The 23,418-nt window shown below is 39.4% G+C and overlaps 1 protein-coding gene across 4 annotated transcripts; it reads right to left on the bottom strand.

Moving 5' to 3' along the window:
* Positions 1-910: 910 nt before the first annotated feature.
* Positions 911-23,113, bottom strand: LOC109139082 (uncharacterized). 4 transcript variants are annotated; one of them, XM_027283965.1, is made up of 5 exons: positions 22,900-23,113; positions 20,950-21,065; positions 19,153-19,224; positions 15,731-18,553; positions 911-2,763 (listed from the first exon to the last, which is right to left on the bottom strand). In XM_027283965.1, exons 4-5 carry the CDS (start codon positions 18,513-18,515, stop codon positions 1,346-1,348), a joined length of 4,203 nt encoding a protein of 1,400 aa, XP_027139766.1. In that variant the 5' UTR covers positions 18,516-18,553; positions 19,153-19,224; positions 20,950-21,065; positions 22,900-23,113; the 3' UTR covers positions 911-1,345. The 4 variants fall into 4 exon arrangements, with proteins under 4 accessions (XP_027139766.1, XP_027139763.1, XP_027139764.1 ...); XM_027283964.1 differs by lacking the exon at positions 911-2,763 and having other exon boundaries at positions 13,023-18,553; positions 22,900-23,109; XM_027283962.1 differs by lacking the exons at positions 15,731-18,553; positions 19,153-19,224; positions 20,950-21,065; positions 22,900-23,113 and adding exons at positions 7,904-8,019; positions 11,266-11,667 and having other exon boundaries at positions 911-6,701.
* Positions 23,114-23,418: the final 305 nt, after the last annotated feature.

The raw sequence follows: 23,418 nt of genomic DNA, 5'->3' as shown, positions 1-23,418 counted from the left end.
TACTGCGTACTTGTACCTCTTTTTTTGGCCATCCAGGGTATTAACGCCAGTATTCACCTTTATTTTGAAGGCACGCCTTTAGCTCAGGCCACTGGCTGTTTGCTGATAATTTGACAGGCAGTTAGTAAATGCATTTTGCCCACTAATAACTAAGATGCACAATTGTTCTTGAAGGGCTAAAGTTAAACTTAAATTATTTTTTATTTAATTAAAACCATTTGGAGTTTAACCATGTTAAAATTTCTGAGTAAATTCTGAACTTTCTTTTGCATCATTTCCTTAATCTTATTTGGTCTGTAGTGAATCCCACTGAGATCCAGTGTCTGTGGTGATTGTATCGCCCTGATTTACAGGCTTTGTAGAGTCTAGAAGGTCTTCGCTGCCTCCTCAAGGAAACAAGAAAGCTGCAGGTGTGGAGCACCACCAACAGTCAACTTTGAGAATTACACTCACAATTATGGCACTGTTACTTTATCAAGACAGTTGGTGCTTATGCCAATATGAAAGATAAGTGAGATTTATCTGTGCCACGCTAGGCAAAAGATCACAAGTCACACGTCTATCCTATAAAAAGGTACAAGTACATATTATTCAAAGAGAAAACACAGGAGACAGGATGCTTTTCAAAACTTTATATAACACACATCTTTACATTTACATCATAGCTCCAAGAAATGACCACTGTTTTTGTAATATATAAAATCCTAAAAATAAAACTATATACAGATAACTGTGGTCAGAAAAGAAAAAAAAAGTGGAAAAAACAAGGCAGAGGAAAAGCACTTTCTCTGGACCAGAAGGTCTTCAATGACTACAATGAAATAATCTAGGCACAAAATGAGGTTCATTATCAAAAAATCCTAGAAATCTAATAAATTTAGGAAATGACTGTCCAAAAGCTGACCAGAAATGAAAAATAAAATCACTTGACAACTAGAACAAAGCATTACAGCATAATATTGACAGCCTTTTGCACTCAATCAGTCAGATCTATCTTTTTGGAAATCTAGTCATCAAGTACATTCTCCAATACATTTTCAAAACAATGAAGGCATCTAATAGCTTTTGCCTATTGTAAAACCATCAGTCTCTTGAGTCAGCTATAATTTAGAACATTAACAATCTGATTTTGATTTCTGTTTGATTCCCACTTCACTTTCAGTGTAGGAGACTACTCTGTAATGGTATGAGTGACTTATTTGATCAACACATTCTCATTGATCTGATCTCTAGTTATCAAGTTAACAGCTGCAGCATCCAATTCTGTTTTAATGTGACTTTCAGTCACTGGACATACAGCTAACATAACAGGTCCTTCAGATACTGGCATACTTTCTTGCTCTTCTTAGATGAAAGCATTCTCATAGCTTTCATCTATGATTATCACGTTAATACCTGGAGTGTCCAATTCTATTTGTATGTGACTTTCAGTGAAACACTCATTTTCTGACTCTGTATTTATATTACTTTCAGAGTTTGCATGTGTTGTTATTATAGCATATCCATGGGATCCTGCAGGTTCACATGGAATTAAGTGCTCAACATCACAAATGTTCGACTCTGCTTTGACATCAACATGTTGTGGATGATATTTTTCCTCAGTGTCCGGTTCTGGTTTGTCATAGTGTGGATCATAGTCTTCCTTTTTAATCTGTATGTTTTCCTGGAGAGGACTACCACATCCTGTATTCACTAGTCCTGGATTCTGTACATTCATTATCCAATGATCTACTGAAGATTTCAATAGCTCTCTTTCATCAGTTCCTCTTGTAAATGGTGAGTTCACATTTGTATTTGGTAAAGTGGATGAGACATTGGTGGGGGTGGGGAAAGTTGCACAACCAACCGGTAAACGTGACTCTGATTGTCCAGGAATGTCCGTGCTTGTTGTGTTTTCTAAGTGATTCTGGTTGACAGTGTTTCCAAGAGATCCTGGAGATTCATATGGCACTAAATGCTCAACACCCCCAGTGACGGACTCGGTTTTGACATCGACATGTTGTGGATGACATTTTTCCCCTGTGACCTCTTCTGGTTTTATATCGGCATAATGTGGATCATACTCCTCCTTTTTAATCTGTACGTCTACCTGGAGAGAACTACCACATCCTACGCTCACTAGTCCTGGATTCTGTATGTTCATCGTCCATTGATCTATTAAGGATTTTGTATCCTCATCATGTGAACAAGTTTCCTCCTTAGTTTGGACACCACTGAGCAAACTGACATGATTGACATCTGAATGATGTCCCACTTGGTGCACACAACTACCTTCAGTCCTTTTCTTTTCTGGTTCTCCCATGGAACACTTAGTACGTTTTCTTTTTTGAGGAGCAAATACAAAAGGCAATTTGAAAATCTCGTCTGCTCCGGCTTTGTTTTTTCGATATAGCTTGACCATGGATTGGACTTCAAAAGCAGTAGCTAGAGAAAATTCCCAGCGCCTGTAATGTTGTGAGCTAAGATCAAAGTTATAGTCAAGGATGTCAAAAAGAGTACCTGGGTAATAATGTCTTAATTTCTTAGATATATATTTATGTATCTCCGCAACTACTGCTGTAGTTAACAGCTCCAAGTCCAGTTTTTCTTTCTCTTCTGATTTTGATGTCACATCTAGATCCAAACCGATCTTTGAGCAAAGGGGAAAACAAATGCTATAATTTGACTTTGACTTCATGACACTTTGACATGGACTCTGACTTGAGTGCAGTGCCAGTTTTCTTGTTTTGATTCTTGCAAGAATATTCTTGGCAAGCTCAGAATCTCTTTGCAAATCAAAATCAAGGTTGTGTCTGAGGATGTCTAGACAAATCTGCTCAAATGTTCCACACAACTTTTCTGCAAAGTTTGTCACTTCAGCCATTGCTCCATTGGTCAACTTGTTGATCTCCATTTTTTTGTTGGGTTGACTGTTGTTTACATGTAAATTCAGACCTATTTCCTTGCACAGTGGATAAAGATGCTCACCCCTGCATGAAATATGTTCTTTAGTTTCAGCATGTGAATCAAGAGGGCACACAGGAGCAACATCACATTTCCCCATGTTTGACATACCCAGTTCAGGATTGACACAACCTTCACTCTGACCTGTCATATTTATTGATGCAACGAGACCAGGAAGTTTAAAAACCTCATTTGAGAATTCTACTGCAACTTCACAGCTTCTCAACTGTCTTACTCTATTCATAATATCACTTGCAAAAATATTCCTGTGGTGTTGACTTGACAGGTTCACATCAAAGTTGTACTCAAGAATCTCCATGATGAAGTCCTTCTGTGACGAATTCATTGCTAAAGCAAATGTACCAATTTCAAATAGAAGAGAATCCTGCAAAGATTTAACACTGATGTTTTGCTTTGGGCCAAATCCAACATTATATTCAAGGCCGACTCTCTTGGACTTACTGAATCGACCAAAGTCTTTGGTCAGTGCAGAGAGGATTTGTTCAACACGGTTAGAACGCAACTTCCACATGTTGTGCTCTGTTCCCATTTCCTCTTGTTCAGTGTCAGATTTGTTTGGTGAATTTCGGACAGTCTGTATTTCCTCTTCATCTCCACTTTTATGATTTGAGTCTCTTTCCTGTTTTGTTTGCAGTACCAATTGTCTTTTTTTGATGTTTTCCATCCTTTCACCTGTGGGCAGGGCAGATTCCCATTTTACTTTACCCATATATCCAGGTGGCCTGTTTGAATATGACTGAATGACAAAAACTTTGTTTAACCATGCAGGCCCACCATCATTTGGATTTCTCTCTCTGTAGAACAGCCCCGCAGGGTTCAGGTCTAGGCTCTGTTTGCCAATGTTGAAGTTGTGTTCAAGGACATCATTAATGACTTGAAAATTGGTTCCACATAATTTTTTGGCAAACCGGACCACTTCTATCATAGTACCAATTGACAAGACATGCATGTCAAGCTTAACTTTTGGCAGGTCTTTGTCAACACATAGATTCAAACCTATTTGCTTGCATCGACGGTAACTGTCCATTATTGTCTCCTCGGTTGTTGAGAAGGTAGATGACACATCCTTTGCATGCTTTTGTGTTGTGCATTTTACCTCAGCAGAGACTGTGTCACTCATACTGTATGGACGAGGATGATGCATCTGACCAAGGTCAGACTCATCTTCATGAAACTTTTGATCTTGATAGCATTTGGGGCAATGCAGAGTTTTCACATGAGAAGGTTCTTCTATGCACGGCACATCAGGGAGGTGAAAAGGCTTTTTCAATAGAGATGGTCGGCTGATGAGGTTTTTTCTATGCACTCCCTGAACGTAGATTTTTCTCATGACTTTGTCTGTAAAGGCACTGCGACTCAGCTCATTTTCAAAATTAAGATCAAAATTATGTTCCAGTATCTCTGTGATGAAATACTTTTGGGCTGATAACAGTGTCGTGGCAAAAGTGTTCAATTCAAACATGATGCCATTGGTCAGTAAATTGGGATCTAAATTTTGTTTCATTCCAGATCCTACATTGAAATCAATGCCTAATTTCTTGCATCTGGAATAGGAATCGAGAGGGCAATGTTCTTTATGAGGCATTGAGAGGATTCGCTGAATATGATTGTCCCGCAATTTCCACATCTTTAAGTCCAGATCATTTTGGCGTTCGGTATCAACAAAACTATCTACATTTTGGTCTATGACTGCTGCCTGGGAAGAACCAGCACTGCATGTATCTAAATTTGGGTTGTCTGGACAGCTTGGAGAAAAGCTTTCTGGATTTCGTAAGTGGTCCTGTTTTCCAGTGTTTTCTGAATCTGAGACTTCATCTGATTCTAAATCCAACTCTCCTAAAGGACAAGTGTAGTAGTTCCCTGTTCTTATTTCCTCTTGTTCCATGTTCCATTCATTTGGTGCATTTCTTGGAGTCTGTGTTAACTCTCCATCTCCATCAAACCCCCTTTCATCAGGTTGATTTCCAATTTTGGAGGTCACATTTGAGTTTACAGATGGTAAACTGGACAACATGTTAGCGGAGGTGAGGAAATGTGTATGAATATCCACACAACTTGAGTTTGATTCAGTAGCAGTGTCCATGGAAGAATTAGTGCTTTTGATATTTTGTCTCTTTTCTACACGTTGTGAAGTCTCAGGATCAAACATGAATGGTAATTTGAAGACCTTATCTGCGCCTTCTGTGTTGTCATCTTTTTTACAATATTCATTGACCATGGTTTGGATTTTCGACGCAGTAGCTATGGAAAATTCCCACCGCCTGTAATGTTGTGAACTGAGATCAAAGTTATAGTCAAGAATATCAAACACAGTGCGTGGGTAATAGTTTACAGCTTCCAGAGTTGCAAATTTATGTATCTCAAATACTACAGCTCTGGTCAATAGCTCCAGTTCTAGTATGACTTTTTCTCTTGAATTTGATGCCACATCCAGATTCAAACCTATCACTGTGCAAGCAGGATAAGGGTTTTCTCCACTTCCACTTGGCATGTTGGCTCTTTCCTGTTTTGTTTGCAGTGCCAATTGTCTTTTTCTGATGACTTCCATCCTTTCACTTCTGTGCAGGGCAGATTCCCGTTTTGCTTTACCTATATATCCAGGTGGCTTGACTGAATATGACTGAATGACAAAAACTTCGTTGAACCATGCAGGCTCATTTTGTTTTCTTTTTGAGGAGAACAGCCCCGCAGGGTTTAGGTCTAGGCTCTGTTTGCCAATGTTGAAGTTGTGTTCAAGGACATCATTAATGACTACATTATTTGTTCCACATAATCTTCTGGCAAACTGAACCACTTCCTTCATCACAGAGTTTGTCAAGACATGCATGTCAAGCTTATCTTTTGGCAGATCTTTGTCAACACATAGATTCAAACCTATTTTTTTGCAGTGAGGGTTACTGTCCATTATTGTCTCCTCGGTTGCTGAGAAGGCAGATGACGCATCCTTTGCATGCTTTTGTGTTGTGCATTTCACATCAGCAGAGACTGTGTCACTCATAGTATGTGGACAAAGATGATGCATATGACCAGAGTCAGACTCATCTTCATGAAACTTTTGGTCTTGATAGCATTTGGGGCAATGTAGAGTTTTTGCATGAGAAGGTTCTTCTATGCACCGCACATCAGGGAGCTCAAAAGGCCTTTTCACTAGATTTTGTCGGGTGCATAAGTTACTTTTATGCAGTCTCACGATTTTGATTTTTCTCATGACTTCATCTGCAAAGGCACTGCGACTCAGCTCATTTTCAAAATTAAGATCAAAATTATGCTCCAATATATCTGTGATGAAATGCTTTTGGGCTGATAACAGTGCTGTGGCAAAAGTGTTCAATTCAACCATGACGCCATTGGTGAGTAATTCGGGGTCTAAATTTTGTTTCATTCCAGATCCTACATTAAAATCAATGCCTAATTTCTTGCATCTGGAATAGGAATCGAGAGGGCAATGTTCTTGATGAGGCATTGAGAGGATTCGCTGAATATGATTGGCCCGCAATTTCCACAGCTTTAAGTCTAGATCATTTTGGTGTTTGGTATCACCAGAACTACCTACATTTTGGTCTATGACTGCTGTTTGGGAAGAACCAGCACTGCATGAATCTAAATTTAGGGTGTTCGGACATGCATAATGTGCCACTGTCATACTTTTTGAATCCATCTTTTCCTCATCCTTCAGATCAGAGGTGTCCCCGATGTTCATTTTAGTTAGCTTCTTTTTGGTCTTCTGTCTTCCTTTCCTGTACACCAGAAGAAAAAAGAACATAAATGACACACTATATATCTCAGCCTCGAGTCACACATAATATAAATGTATTAATTATGTAATATTTATGTAAAAAACAAACACAGACTCACTAACATAACCATTTTTAACATAAGAAAATATGGATATTAAAACATGCACCTCAAGTTAATAAATGTTTAAAATTTGTTGCATTAGTGATTGTTGCATTGGTGCATGCTTTGGTAAAATTTGTTTGAGACAGAGTAAGAAGCAAATTAAGGGCTTTGACTCTGGGTTGAAAAGATCAATTGAGTCATCAGTTTTTATATTGACACTGATCTGACTCTATATTTAAGATTAGTTGGGCCATAGTTACTGGCCATGTCAAAAACCCCTGCTCGTGATCACTTTCTTAAACTACTGATAAACACTCTCTCTCGCTTGCTGGCGCATTTTTTTGCGGACTGCTGGTGCAGAAACAGACCACCCCCACTGAAAAACCTCAGTTTTTGCAGGAGTGCCAGATCCCGTGTGAATCCAGCCTTACACGGGACTCACACAGGAGGCGGAACGGCAGCGGAGCGAGCCGGCCGTATTCACGCGAGATCACGCGAGAATCTTGGACATACACGAGACCCCGCGATAAACAGTGTATTAAAAAAACCAACAACAACAAACAGCTGACTTTGCTTCTCCGATGTGGAGGAGATTATAAAAAGCATCTGTTGTGTCATAAATGATTGTGTGTTGTTCCACTTCAACAATTAGTCTCTCGTTGAGACCCTTTGATCGATCTTTGATCACCTGGTGCCACCGGTCATGACGTAACGTTGATGTGAAGTTGTAAAAAGCTACATGAACTGCGTATTGTGTTTTATTTTGAAAGGGGGCGGAAGTTTATTATGTTGATTCTGTGTCGGATTTCCTGTCTGGTGCGCAGTGCTCTGTTGAAATTTACGAGGTTTAGCCGCGGCTCGTGGAAAAAAATCGAAATCCTGCGGAAAGCTCGCGCCATGGCACGGAGAGCCGCTTCTGGGACGCTTCTGAGCCGTGCCCTGTGTGAGTGCTCTCATTGACTAGACTGACTTCTATTTGCTACGGTGACCGCGGCGGTGCCGTTCCGCTTCTGTTCCGCTTCCTGTGTGAGTTGGCCTTTAGAGTTGATGAAAGTCTTCAGCAGACCAGCAAATTCAGTGATTTCAGGAAGCTACATACCTGTTAGAAAATGATTTAGCTTTGTTACGGGTTCCTCCAATATGTCTGGCCCACATGGCATATCCGCATCTTAGTTGGACATCCTCCAATCAGCAATAAGAAGGTGCAGGGAGACCCTGAATGAAACAAAGTTTGAATGTATGTCAACTTGGTATGCGTCACTTGCATACCACTCCAAACATTTTTTGGTTTAACTTTAAACATAACTAAATTAATTAATATTCAGTCACCAGTTTGCCAACCACGAGCAGAACATTACCCTCCTTTGCACTTCCATGCTATGCTACATTCCAGCTAATAAACAAAGCACTGTATCGAAATAAGACCTTATTCACAGTGCTCTTTGAATCAAATCATAAATCAAATTGTTTGTTTTACCTGTCTGCTGTACATTACTCTTCTGCGTACTTTTCTTATGTTTTGCTCATGCTGCTGCTGCAGGATGCTTGTTGCATGAGTGCTCCTCAGATGTAAAGCCAAATCGATTTTTCCCGGGCTGACTGTTATTTTAGGAAGTTCTTATTTTGATATGGAGCTTTTTGGTGAAAAGCGTGTATTTTCACCAATATTGCAGTCAATCATGTTCATTTTGTTGTGGGAAACTCTATACGCTATAGCTTCTTCCCACAGTCCAAAGACATGTAGTTTTAAGGGTTAATTGATTATTCTAAATTGCTCGTAGATGTGAATGTGAGCATGAATGATTGTTTGTCTCCATGTGTCAGCCCAGTGATGAACTGGGGACTTGTCCAGGGTCTAGGCCCACCCTGCCAGTTGGGATCTTCTCCAGCCCCATGTGAAGAAATGCATTCAAGGCAGATAAAGCTGAAAATATTATGTATAGTTGGAAAATGGGAAAGTGAATTTCTGACTATGATGTGTATTTAATTTAATACATCTGAATGTATTGATTTGTATTGTAAGATGTGATCATTAAATTGAGTTAAAAAATGCTTGAAAAAAGTTAAAATGTGTGTAGGGCTGCAGCTATCGAATATTCCTTGATCATTTTTTGTAATTAAGTTACTCGAGGAATCGTTGCAGCCCTAAATGTGTGCCCTAAAAGCTGTGTGTGGGAGAAGGAAAAATGGGCGACATACAAAATGGAGCACCGACAGTTATGGATATTAGACAGACTTCAATTAAAGTTAATCACGGGCACAGGTGTGGCTGATTTAACAGATTTGCTACAAACATTCACACCCAACAAAAGACTAATGCATGTAATACAAATGAAAAAAGCAAAGCAAACTAGAAAATTTCTAAAGAAATTTTGAGTGTGCGTGACTCTGGCCCCGTCGTCCCCATACATTATTACTGACACTGCTCAGCAAATTCAGTACTAGAAAAGAAATTTTGAGAGTGACGAGTGGGCTGTTGCTGGGGGTCTGTATCCAAAAAGCACGCCTCAAATAGTAATTTTTAACATGTTTATTTAGACACAGGAGCAGCTAGCGCTTACATACTAGCAATTAACATTAGCATGTTAGCATTAGCATGTTAACATTAGCATGTTAACATTAGCATGTTAACATTAGCATGTTAACACTGATGCGCTAGCAGTTAACATTAACATGTTAGCATTAACATGTTAACATCAACATGTTAGTAATTAACATGTGTTTAATTCCGAGTGGCTAATATTAATTAGCATTAACATGTTAGCATTAGCATGATAACGGTGATGCGCTAGCAGTTAACATTAACATGTTAGTAATCAACATGTATTTAATTCCTAGTGGCTAATGTTAATGAACACAAATTTTAGCATTGGTCGCTAATGTTTGCAAATAGCATGTCTTTACAGCTTGCGCTAACGCTCTGCTGTCTCTGTCTGCCATTTTACACATGGCCACTCGGCTTCTGTCTGCTGGCCCCTCCCCCCTCTCCTCCTCCACGCAGGCTGAGGTTGCTAAGCAACCAGGACCAACCGTAATCAGGGGAGCAGTTTGCACCTGTTAGAATGTCAGTTAGAGACAGAGAAAATGCTGAGAACTCCTCTCGAAAAGGAAGGACTGCTGACCAAACCGTAATTCCAATCATTGAACCGGCTTAACCTGAGGCACGATGAGCCCTTCCTGATCGTTTTAAATAGGCGTTTTGTGTCGATAAATGAAGAAATGTGCCCGTAGGAGCAAGAGAGAGAAACGTTACTTCTGCTTTCCTCCAGAAAATGTTCTGCTTTTTTAACATGGGAGTATATGAGGCTTTGGGGGGGGTAGTCAATCAATTAGCGCGTCAGGAGCCAAAACTATATGTCTGACAGCTTTGGCAGGCGAATGTGAGTGAGACGACAAATTTTGCTACGTTTCTATGTAGAAATCGTGTCTGTAGTGGGGCATTTGAGTCCACGGTAGTCGAATCCGTTTTATTTTTTCACTGATCGTTCTCTCCCCTCTCCACTCTAGCGATGACATCACTCACTCTAGCTCTGGAATGTTCTCGCAATACACACCCATTCATTTTTTGGCTTCGTAATTGTCGATTTCTGGCAAAACCGTTTGCCGAAACTCTTAGAAAAGACATAGCACACATGTCATGTGCGACAAAAACTCTGAGAGGAGTAGCGAGCCAAAAAAAGGGCGTAAGAATAATAATAAGTGCGGTGGATAACATATAGTGTGCGCCTTGCACGCACACTCAATTATCTTTGCCACCACAAATACTTGTGTACTGCACATATAGCCTGTGAAGTCTCTTCATGTTCTGTTTGCACGAAACACGACGGTGTTTCGGTTTAACGAGTGACCGTGTTAACTGGTGACCGTTAGCAGTCTGTAGCTGTCGTAGTTACGGTAAGATGCGTAGCATTCATTTTCATTAATGTTACAAAAAAACTAAACGATTCGCGTCTTGTTTGACAGCTGCGTGTTCTCGTTTCAACGGCTGTAACTACGGCAACCACAGTCGCATTCTGAGTTAACACGGTCACTCGTTAAACCGAAACACCTCAGACACCAAGATGGCGGAGGATCAGCTCCCGAGGCTTTTGTGTTGAATAATCAACATCAAACCCGATAAATGCTGTCTTACAGTTATCGCTGTAACATACAAGTCTCAACATTACATTATCAATTCCTCCTAAGCACTGGGGTGTTGTTAAACAGTACAGCTGTAGCTCAGGTGGCCGACATACCAAATATCTTTACATGCACTGTCGTTAACTTTTCTCCCTCAAAACATCAACTTTAACGAGGCAAAACACTCACAATTTATACAATGACCGAACAGAAAAAACATATTTAGATTCCGCTGCTCCTTCCCAAGCTAAACACATTGCTCTTGTTCTTATATATTCCATGTATTTTATGTTTTTTGAGAAAAGCGCAGTCAATGGCCAGACACATATTTGGCATACATACCTAATGAGGGTCGCCTGGCAACAGAAGTCTTCTTCTCTCTTGCAAACACCGTGCACGTTTTCCAAACGATGCATTTAAACATAAACCACAAGCGTAAAATCCAAACAGCTTCTTCTCGTGACTTGCAGAAGAGAAATGACGCAGGTTAGATGGACCCTCCTCGGACAGAGCCGCACAACAACACGGCAGGCACACAGAGCCACAGCACAGGGCACGCCTCCTCCATGATATAAGCCCGGAGATGGCGCCAAATGAACTTAGAGCAGTAGAGTAACTTAGTTTAAAGTTCAATTTGTATGGCACAATACTTCACGGCTTGGGTTGAAAAACACGTTAATGCACGCAGTTATCTCAATGTGGGAATGGGGGTCGTGCGCTCTTTGAACCCCAAACCACGAGCTTCAGCTTCTTCCTCTTCTTCTTGATTCTGGGGCAGACTAGAGGCAGAAAAGGCGCGTTGCTGCCCCCCAGAGTTCATTTGTAGAATTTCATTTAATTTCCTTATATAGAGTCAAGTGTGACATCTCAAAATCATTCCTCCTCTCTTAAAAAAAACATGTATATCAGAGAGGGTTTGATTGATACATTTAAATATTTGTATTGTACATTTTCATGTGAAAACGCATAAAATGTAAAAACTAGGGTAATTGTTTCTTATGCGACTAACCCTAACCCTTTTTTTGGCCATCCAGGGTATTAACGCCAGTATTTACCTTTATTTTGAAGGCACAATGTCTTTAGCTCAGGCCACTGGCTGTTTGCTGATAATTTGACAGGCAGTTAGTAAATGCATTTTGCACCCTAATAACTAAGATGCACAATTGTACTTGGAGGCTAAAGTCAAACTTAGATTATTTTTATTCAATGAAAACCAATTGGAGTTTAACCATGTTAAAGTTTCTGAGTAAATTCTGAATTTTCTTTTGCATCATTTCCTTAATCTTATCTGGTCTGTAGTGAATCCCACTGAGATCCAGTGTCTGTGGTCTGTGGTCTGTGGTGGATTGCATCTCCCTGATTTACAGGCTTTGCCTCCCCAAGGAAACAAGAAAGCTGCAGGTGTGGAGCACCACCAACAGCCGACTTTAAGAATTACACTCACAATTATGGCACTGTTACTTTAACAAGACAGTTGGTGTTAAATGATCTTATGCCAATATGAAAGATAAGTGAGATTTATCTGTGCCACGCTAGGCAAAAGATCACAAGTCACAAGTCTATCCTATAAAAAGGTACAAGTACATATTATTCAAAGAGAAAACACAGGAGACAGGATGCTTTTCAAAACTTTATATAGCACACATCTTTATATTTACATCATAGCTCCAAGAAATGACCACTGTTTTTGTAATATGTAAAATCCTAAAAATAAAACTATATACAGATAACTGTGGTCAGAAAAGAAAAAAAAAGTGGAAAAAACAAGGCAGAGGAAAAGCACTTTCTCTGGACCAGAAGGTCTTCAATGACTACAATGAAATAATCTAGGCACAAAATGAGGTTCATTATCAAAAAATCCTAGAAATTTAACAAACTCAAAAGAAAGCTGTCCAAAATCTGACCAAAAAATAAAATCACTTGAATAATGTCCAACTGTGACACATAAACCTTATTAGAATAAAGCAATGTTAGAATGTTGGCTATAATTTAGAACATTAACAGTCTGATTTCTGTTTGATGCCCACTTCACTTTCAGTGTAGGAGACTACTCTGATGGTATGAGTGACTTCTTTGATCAACACATTCTCATTGATCTGATCTCTAGTTATCAAGTTAACAGCTGCAGCATCCAATTCTGTTTTAATGTGACTTTCAGTCACTGGACATACAGCTAACATAACAGGTCCTTCAGATACTGGCATACTTTCTTGCTCTTCTTAGATGAAAACATTCTCATAGTTTTCATCTATGATTATCACGTTAATACTTGGAGTGTCCAATTCTATTTGTATGTGACTTTCAGTGAAACACTCATTTTCTGACTCTGTATTTATATTACTTTGAGAGTTTGCATGCGTTGTTATTATAGCATATCCATGGGATCCTGCAGGTTCACATGGAATTAAGTGTTCAACATCACAAATGTACGACTCTGCTTTGACATCAATATGTTGTGGATGATATTTTTCCTCAGTGTCCGGTTCTGGTTTGTCATAGTGTGGATCATACTCCTCCTTTTTAATCTGTATGTTTTCCTGGAGAGGACTACCACATCCTGTATTCACTAGTCCTAGATTCTGTACATTCATTATCCAATGATCTATTGAAGATTCCAATAGCTCTCTTTCATCAGTTCCCCTTGTAAATGGTGAGTTCACATTTGTATTTGTAGTTGGTAAAGTAGATGAGACACCGGTGGGGGTGGGGAAAGTTGCACAACCAACCAGTAAACGTTACTCTGATTCTCTAGGAATGTCTGTGCTTGTTGGGTTTTCTAAATGATTCTGGTTGACAGTGTTTCCAAGAGATCCTGGAGGTTCATATGGCACTAAATGCTCAACACCCCCAGTGATTGACTCGGTTTTGACGTTGACATGTTGCAGATGATATTTTTCCTCAATGTCCGGTTCTGTTTTGTAATAGTGTGGATCATATTCCTCCTTTTTAATCTGTAGATTTTCCTGGAGAGGGCTACCACATCCTACACTCACTAGTCCTGGATTCTGTACATTCATCATCCAATTATCTATTGAAGATTTTGTGTCCTCATCATGTGAACAAGGTTCCTCCTTAGTTTGGACACCACTGAGCAAATTGACGTCATTGACATCTGAATGGTGTCCTACTTGGCGCACACAACTACTCCCTTTCTTTACTGGCTTTTCTTGTGAGTACTTTTTACGTTTCATTTTTTCTTCCTTCTCAAACACAAATGGCAATTTGAAGACCTCGTCAGGCCTGTTTCTGTTTTTACGATACCGCTTGGCTATGCTTCGGAGTTTGGATGCAGTAGCTATGGAAAATTCCAAACGCCTGTGATGTTGTGAGCTAAGATCAAAGTTATAGTCAAGGATGTCAAAAACAGTACGTGGGTAATAGTATCTTGTTTTCTGGGATGCATATTTATGTATCTCTGAAACTACTGCTATAGTTAACAGCTTCAAGTCCAGTTTTTCTTTCTCTTCTGATTCTGATGTCACATCTAGAGCCAAACCTATCTCTGAGCAAAAGGGATAATAAATGCTATAATTTGGCTTTGACCCTATGACTCTTCGACCCTGACCCTGACCCTGACTCTGACTTTGACTCTGACTGACTGAGTGCAGTGTCAGTTTTCTTTTTTTGATACTTTCCAGACAATTACTTTTCTGTATGGCAGGTGCCCGTTTCAGTTGTCTGGGTCTGTTAAGAACAAAAACTTCATTGAACCAATCAGGGTCAGTGACTCTTTTTTGCATTGGTGAGTATAACGTTTCTGCAGGATTTAGATGTTGATGCAACATGCCAATGTTGAAGTTGTGTTTAAGGACGTCAATAATGACCTTTGGTTTAGGTCCACATAATTTTCTGGCAAAAGTAGCCAGTTCATTGACAATCCCATATGTCAATACCTGTGTGTCAAGTTTATTTATTGGTTTGTCTTTGTCCACACACAGGTTCAAACCAATTTCCTTGCAGAGAGGATAACCTTCCATTATCGTTTCTTCTGCTGTAAAAAAGGTAGAGGATGGATCTTCTGTAAGCTGTTGTGCTGTACAGTTTACATCAGTAGAATCCGTTTCAGTCCTGGTAGATGGGTGAGGATGATGCATGTGTACAGGGTCAGTTTTATCCTTAAGAACCTCATGATTTCGGTCTTGATAGCATTTGGAGCAAGGTAGATTTTTCTTACAAATAGGTTCTTGTATGCACCTGGTGTCAGGGAGTTCAAAAGGCAAATGGTCGATTTTACATTGTCCTTTTTTTGGTCTAATCTTTGTCAGAATCTGCTTTGCAAAGGCACTGCGACTCAGCTCATTTTCAAAATTAAGATCAAAGTTATATTCAAGTACCTCCATGATGAAATGCTTTTGGGCTGAATACAATTCTGTAGTAAATGTGTTCAATTCAACCATGATGCCATTGGTCAGTAATTTGGGATCAAGATTTTGCCTCACTCCAGAACCTACATTGAAATCAATGCCCAATTTCATGCATCTGGAATAAGAATAGAAAGGGCAATATTCTCGATGAGACATTGAAAGGATTCGCTGAATTTGACTGGCCCGCAATTTCCACAGCTTTAAGTCTAGATCATTTTGGTGTTCGCTATCAGCAGAACTACCTACATTTTGGTCCGTGACTGCTGCCTGGGAAGAACCATCACTGCATGTATCTAGATTTGGGTTGTCTGGAGAATCAGGTTTTTCCATTGTTGACATATCATATCGCTTCATATGCTTGTGTAATTTTGAACACACTGATAGATTCCTTCGCTCTATTAGAACAGGTATTCTTGCAAGAATATTCTTGGCAAACTCGGAATCTCTTTGCAAATCAAAATCAAGGTTGTGTCTGAGGATGTCTAGACAAATCTGCTCAAATGTTCCACACAACTTTTCTGCAAAGTTTGTCACTTCAGTCATTGCTCCATTGGTCAACTTGTTGATCTCCATTTTTTTGTTGGGCTGACTGTTGTTTACATGTAAATTCAGGCCTATTTCCTTGCACAGTGGATAAAGACGCTCACTCCTGCATGAAATATGTTCTTTAGTTTCAGCATGTGAATCAGGAGGGCACACAGGAGCAACATGACATTTCCCCATGTTTGACATACCCAGTTCAGGATTGACACAACCTTCACTCTGACCTGTCATATTTATTGATGCAACGAGACGAGGAAGTTCAAAAACCTCATTTGAGAATTCTACTGCAACTTCATAACTTCTCAGATGTCTTACTCTACTCATAATATCACTTGCAAAAATATTCCTGTGGTGTTGACTTGGCAGGTTCACATCAAAGTTGTACTCCAGAATCTCCATGGTGAAGTCCTTCTGTGACGAATTCATTGCTAAAGCAAATTTACCAATTTCAAATAGAAGAGAATCCTTCAAAGATTCAACACTGATGTTTTGCTTTGGGCCAAATCCAACATTATATTCAAGGCCGACTCTCTTGGACCTATTGAATCGACCAAAGTCTTTGGTCAGTGCAGAGAGGATTTGTTCAACACGGTTAGAACGCAACTTCCACATGTTGTGCTCTGTTTCCATTTCCTTTTGTTTAATATCAGATTGATGATTGGTGGAGGTGAAGAGAGGTGCATGGATGCCCATACAACTCGATTTCAATTCACTAACAATGTCAGAGCTTGGAGAAAAGCTTTCTGGATTTCGTAAGTGGTCCTGTTTTCCAGTGTTTTCTGAATCTGAGACTTCATCTGATTCTAAATCAGACTCTTCTAAAGGACAAGTGTAGTAGTTCCCTGTTCTTATTTCCTCTTGTTCCATGTTCCATTCATTTGGTGCATTTCTTGGAGTCTGTGTTTGCTCTTCATCTCCATAAAACCCCCTGTCATCAGGTTGATTTCCAATTTTGGAGGTCACATTTGAGTTCACAGTTGCTAAACTGGACAACATGTTAGAAGAGGTGAGGAAATGTGTATGAATATCCACACAACTTGAGTTTGATTCAGTAGCAGTGTCCATGGAAGAATTAGTGCTTTTTATATTTTGTCTCTTTATTACACGTTGTCGTGAAGTCTTGGGATCAAGCATAAATGGTAATTTGAAGACCTCATCTGCGCCTTCTGTGTTGTCATCTTTTTTACAATATTCTTTGACCATGGTTTGGATTTTCAATGCAGTAGCTATGGAAAATTCCCACCGCCTGTAATGTTGTGAACTGAGATCAAAGTTATAGTCAAGAATGTCAAACACAGTGCGTGGGTAATAGTTTACAGCTTCCAGAGTTGCAAATTTATGCATCTCAAATACTACAGCTCTGGTCAATAGCTTCAGTTCCAGTATGACCTTTTCTCTTGAATTTGATGTCACATCCAGATCCAAACCTATCACTGTGCAAGCAGGATAAGGGTTTTCTCCACTTCCACTTGGCATGTTGGTTCTTTCCTGTTTTGTTTGCAGTGCCAATTGTCTTTTTCTGATGACTTCCATCCTTTCACTTCTGTGCAGGGCAGATTCCCGTTTTGCTTTACCTATATATCCAGGTGGCTTGATTGAATATGACTGAATGACAAAAACTTCGTTGAACCATGCAGGCTCATTTTGTTTTCTTCGAGAGGAGAACAGTACCGCAGGGTTTAGGTCTAGGCTCTGTTTGCCAATGTTGAAGTTGTGTTCAAGGACATCATTAATGATTACATTATTTGTTCCACATAATCTTCTGGCAAACTGAACCACTTCCTTCATCACCGAGTTTGTCAAGACATGCATGTCAAGCTTATCTTTTGGCAGGTCTTTGTCAACACATAGATTTAAACCTATTTTTTTGCAGTGAGGGTTACTGTTCATTATTGTCTCCTCGGTTGTTGAGAAGGTAGATGACGCATCCTTTGCATGCTTTTGTGTTGTGCATTTCACATCAGCAGAGACTGTGTCACTCATAGTATGTGGACAACGATGATGCATATGACCAGAGTCAGACTCATCTTCATGAAACTTTTGGTCTTGATAGCATTTGGGGCAATGTAGAGTTTTTGCATGAGAAGGTTCTTCTATGCACCGCACATCAGGGAGCTCAAAAGGCCTTTTCACTAGATGTTGTCGGGTGCATAAGTTACTTTTATGCAGTCTCACGATTTGGATTTTTCTCATGACGTCATCTGCAAAGGCACTGCGACTCAGCTCATTTTCAAAATTAAGATCAAAATTATGCTCCAATATATCTGTAATGAAATGCTTTTGGGCTGATAACAGTGCTGTGGCAAAAGTGTTCAATTCAACCATGATGCCATTGGTCAGTAATTTGGGATCTAAATTTTGTTTCATTCCAGATCCCACATTGAAATCAATGCCTAATTTCTTGCATCTGGAATAGGAATCGAGTGGGCAATGTTCTTGATGAGGCATTGAGAGGATTCGCTGAATATGATTGGCCCGCAATTTCCACAGCTTTAAGTCTAGATCATTTTGGTGTTTGGTATCACCAGAACTACCTACATTTTGGTCTATGACTGCTGTTTGGGAAGAACCAGCACTGCATGAATCTAAATTTAGGGTGTTCGGACATGCATAATGTGCCACTGTCATACTTTTTGAATCCATCTTTTCCTCATCCTTCAGATCAGAGGTGTCCCCGATGTTCATTTTTAGTTAGCTTCTTTTTGGTCTTCTGTCTTCCTTTCCTGTACACCAGAAGAAAAAAGAACATAAATGACACACTATATATCTCAGCCTCGAGTCACACATAATATAAATGTATTAATTATTAATTATGTAATATTTATGTAAAAAACAAACACAGACTCACTAACATAACCACTTTTTAACATAAGAAAATAGGGATATTTAAGTCTAGATCATTTTGGTGTTTGGTATCACCAGAACTACCTACATTTTGGTCTATGACTGCTGTTTGAAAAGAACCAGCACTGCATGAATCTAAATTTAGGGTGTTTGGACAATATGTTTTTTCTGATAGATCGCTTTGCTCCATTATAGCAGGTATTCTTGCAAGAATATTCTTATTGTGCTCTGTTCCCATTTCCTCTTGTTCCATATCAGATTTGTTTGGTGAATTTCTTGAAATTTGTATTGCTTCTTCAGCGCCACAGAACCCTTTTTTTTTTTTTTTTTTTTTTTTAAATCAGGTTGACTCTCAAATGGTATTTACAATTGGTAAAGTGGATGCCACGTTAAAATTTAACCCAATTTTATTGCTGTAATGGAATGGTTCTGGAGATATGGAACATTTCTTTGCATGCATAATGCGCCACTCTCATACTTTGTTGGAATCCATCTTTTTTTCATTCTTCAGACCAGAGGTGTCCCAGATGTTCATTTTCAGTTAGTACACCTGTACACCAGGAGAAAAAAGAAGAACATAAATGACACGCTATATACCTCAGCCTCGAGTCATACATGATATAAATGTATTAATTACGTAATTTTTATGTAAAAAACAAAAGCAAAACACAGACACACTAACACAACCACTTTTTAACATAAAAAAATTAGGGATATTAAAACATGCACCCCAAATTAATACATTTTTAAAATTTGTTGAATTAGTGATTGTTAGTGATGCATTGGTGCATGCTTTGGTACAGGCATTTGTTTGAGAGAGACTAAGAAGCAAATTAAGGTCTTTGACTCTGGGTTGAAAAGATCAACTAAGTTATTACCATCATACACAAAGAAATGCACAAATGAGGCTTGATCGACCATGACCAATGACTGGCACAGATTTTCTCCAATATTTTTCATTTGGATTGAAGTACTGAGTTTATCCACTCAGCATTACACACACTGTATGTACTGTAAACACAGGGCCGTTTTTTGCTATGGGCAATGTGGGCGACCACCCAGGGAGGAGCGCCCTAAGAAAAAAAATAAAATAAAAAAATAAACAACTTGCCAGTTTTTTTTATACCGCTCATTTCCACGTCAACTTACTCCTGAGAGTCATACAGGTTGTGTGTGTGTCAGAAGAGGCAAGGTGGAGGGAGGCGAGGGATAGACTGATCCCAGGCGGCAGGCCACACAACACAAACTGCTTCCAAATAAATTGTATTTCATTCCTAGAATTAACATAGACCCATATATGTGCGAAAAATCAAAAAAAAAAATACTGTTCAGTTATCTACGTGACCTCACGTGACTCTGGTTGATTGACGGGCGAACCGACAAAAATGAAGAAAAGAAGAAGAGGAGAAACGGGCCAAAGATAAAGGTATGTAGATTTCTGTGAGTGACAGCAGCTATAGGCTGTTTATTAGCCTCTTGTCAATATGTTGCTAATAGCCACAGAAGATGACTGTATTTGGTCGTATTTAGTTTTGTGTTTAGTTTACAACAAGTGCAAATTCACACAGACGTCCTGACTGTGGATTTTTTTATTACTGTACACTTGTGCTAAACAACTTCTAATATACATTGACATGGCATTTTGTAAGCTACACGTGATATAGCTTTTTAAATCATTTGTAGTATGTTATGCTTAGTTTATAGGATGTTAACAAATGTTATTAAAAATGTGCATTATGGTCATTTTAATTGGGTAACTGATGCATGTGTGATGTGAGTGTGGTCTAACCTACTAATTGTATCTTAATTTCAGGGGCACTTCTGAAATATTCTGGAGCAATTTACATCGATGTTTATATAGTGTATTTCATTTATTTATCTTGTGTTTTGTGTGTTGTTGTTACCTTTTATACATAATAAAGTAATACAAATCTAACGGGCGTAAATGTAGCCAGGACAGCCTCTGTGTAAACATTAATCCTTTTTATATTGACACTGATCTGACTCTATATTTAAGATTAGTTGGGCCATAGTTATTGGCCATGTCAAAAACCCCTGCTCGTGATCACTTTCTTAAACTACTGATAAACACTCTCTCTCGCTTGCTGGCGCATTTTTTTGCGGACTGCTGGTGCAGAAACAGACCACCCCCACTGAAATGAATGGAAAAGCCTCAGTTTTTGCAGGAGTGCCTGATCCAGTGTGAATCCAGCCTTAGAGTTGATGAAAGTCTTCAGCAGACCAGCAAATGCAATGATTTCAGGAAGCTACATACCTGTTAGAAAATCCTTTAGCTTTGTTACGGGTTCCTCCAATATGTCTGGCCCACATGGCATATCCGCATCCTAGTTGGACATCCTCCAATCAGCAATAAGAAGGTGCAGGGAGACCCTGAATGAAACAAAGTTTGAATGTTTGTCAACTTGTCGTCATATGCAGGCCACTCCAAACATTTTTTTGGTTTAACTTTAAACATAACTAAATTAATTAATATTCAATCACCAGTTTGCCAACCACGAGCAGAACATTACCCTCCTTTGCACTTCCATGCTATGCTACATTCCAGCTAATAAACAAAGCACTGTATCGAAATAAGACCTTATTCACAGTGCTCCTCCAATCAAATTGTTTTACCTTTCTGCTGTACATTACTCTTCTGCGTACTTTTCTTATGTTTTGCTCATGCTGCTGCTGCAGGATGCTTGTTGCATGAGTGCTCCTCAGATGTAAAGCCAAATCGATTTTTCCCGGGCTGGCTGTTACTTTAGGAAGTTCTTATTTTGATATGGAGCTTTTTGGTGAAAAGCGTGTATTTTCACCAATATTGCAGTCAATCATGTTCATTTTGTTGTGGGAAACTCTATACGCTATAGCTTCTTCCCACAGTCCAAAGACATGTAGTTTTAAGGGTTAATTGATTATTCTAAATTGCTCGTAGATGTGAATGTGAGCATGAATGGTTGTTTGTCTCCATGTGCCAGCCCAGTGATGAACTGGGGACTTGTCCAGGGTCTAGGCCCACCCTGCCAGTTGGGATCTTCTCCAGCCCCATGTGAAGAAATGCATTCAAGGCAGATAAAGCTGAAAATAGTATGTATAGTTGGAAAATGGGAAAGTGAATTTCTGACTATGATGTGTATTTAATTTAATACATCTGAATGTATTGATTTGTATTGTAAGATGTGATCATTAAATTCAGTTGAAAAGTGCTTGAAAAAAGTTAAAATGTGTGTAGGGCTGCAGCTATCGAATATTCCTTGATCATTTTTTGTAATTAAGTTACTCGAGGAATCGTTGCAGCCCTAAATGTGTGCCCTAAAAGCTGTGTGTGGGAGAAGGAAAAATGGGCGACATACAAAATGGAGCACCGACAGTTATGGATATTAGACAGACTTCAATTAAAGTTAATCACGGGCACAGGTGTGGCTGATTTAACAGATTTGCTACAAACATTCACACCCAACAAAAGACTAATGCATGTAATACAAATGAAAAAAGCAAAGCAAATTATCTTTGCCACCACAAATACTTGTGTACTGCACATATAGCCTGTGAAGTCTCTTCATGTTCTGTTTGCACGAAACACGCCGGTGTTTCGGTTTAACGAGTGACCGTGTTAACTGGTGACCGTTAGCCGTCTGTAGCTGTCGTAGTTACGGTAAGATGCGTAGCATTCATTTTCATTAATGTTACAAAAAAACTAAACGATTCGCGTCTTGTTTGACAGCTGCGTGTTCTCGTTTCAACGGCTGTAACTACGGCAACCACAGTCGCATTCTGAGTTAACACGGTCACTCGTTAAACCGAAACACCTCAGACACCAAGATGGCGGAGGATCAGCTCCCGAGGCTTTTGTGTTGAATAATCAACATCAAACCCGATAAATGCTGTCTTACAGTTATCGCTGTAACATACAAGTCTCAACATTACATTCTCAATTCCTCCCAAGCACTGGGGTGTTGTTAAACAGTACAGCTGTAGCTCAGGTGGCCGACGTACCAAATATCTTTACATGCACTGTCGTTAACTTTTCTCCCTCAAAACATCAACTTTAACGAGGCAAAACACTCACAATTTATACAATGACCGAACAGAAAATACATATTTAGATTCCGCTGCTCCTTCCCAAGCTAAACATATTACTCTTGTTCTTATATATTCCATATATTTTATGTTTTTTGAGAAAAGCGCAGTCAATGGCCAGACACATATTTGGCATACATACCTAATGAGGGTCGCCTGGCAACAGAAGTCTTCTTCTCTCTTGCAAACACCGTGCACGTTTTCCAAACGATGCATTTAAACATAAACCACAAGCGTAAAATCCAAACAGCTTCTTCTCGTGACTTGCAGAAGAGAAATGACGCAGGTTAGATGGACCCTCCTCGGACAGAGCCACAGCACATGCCTTCTACATGATACAAGCCCGGAGATGGCGATGATTCTGGGGCAGACTCGAAGCAGAAAAGGCGCGTTGCTGCCCCCCACAGGTCATTTGTAGAACTTCATTCTATACGCTTGGAAGAAGAGGGTGATGGCCTGGTTGCAATCTGCAACGTCACCATTAGATGCCACTAATTCCTACACACTGGACCATCAAATTTTTATATACTTTTAAAAAGTTGTGCCATGAGTTTATTTTTATACATGAATAAATCAAAGTATGCACTTCCAGATGACAGTGCCTTAGGACATTGATAGCCGGACTGACTGTGTCTTTGAGTACACTGGGTTCTGCTGCTAC

Source organism: Larimichthys crocea, chromosome XI (genome assembly GCF_000972845.2).
Source record: "Larimichthys crocea isolate SSNF chromosome XI, L_crocea_2.0, whole genome shotgun sequence".
NCBI lineage: Eukaryota > Metazoa > Chordata > Actinopteri > Sciaenidae > Larimichthys > Larimichthys crocea.
This window is presented reverse-complemented; position numbering and strand designations above follow the sequence as displayed.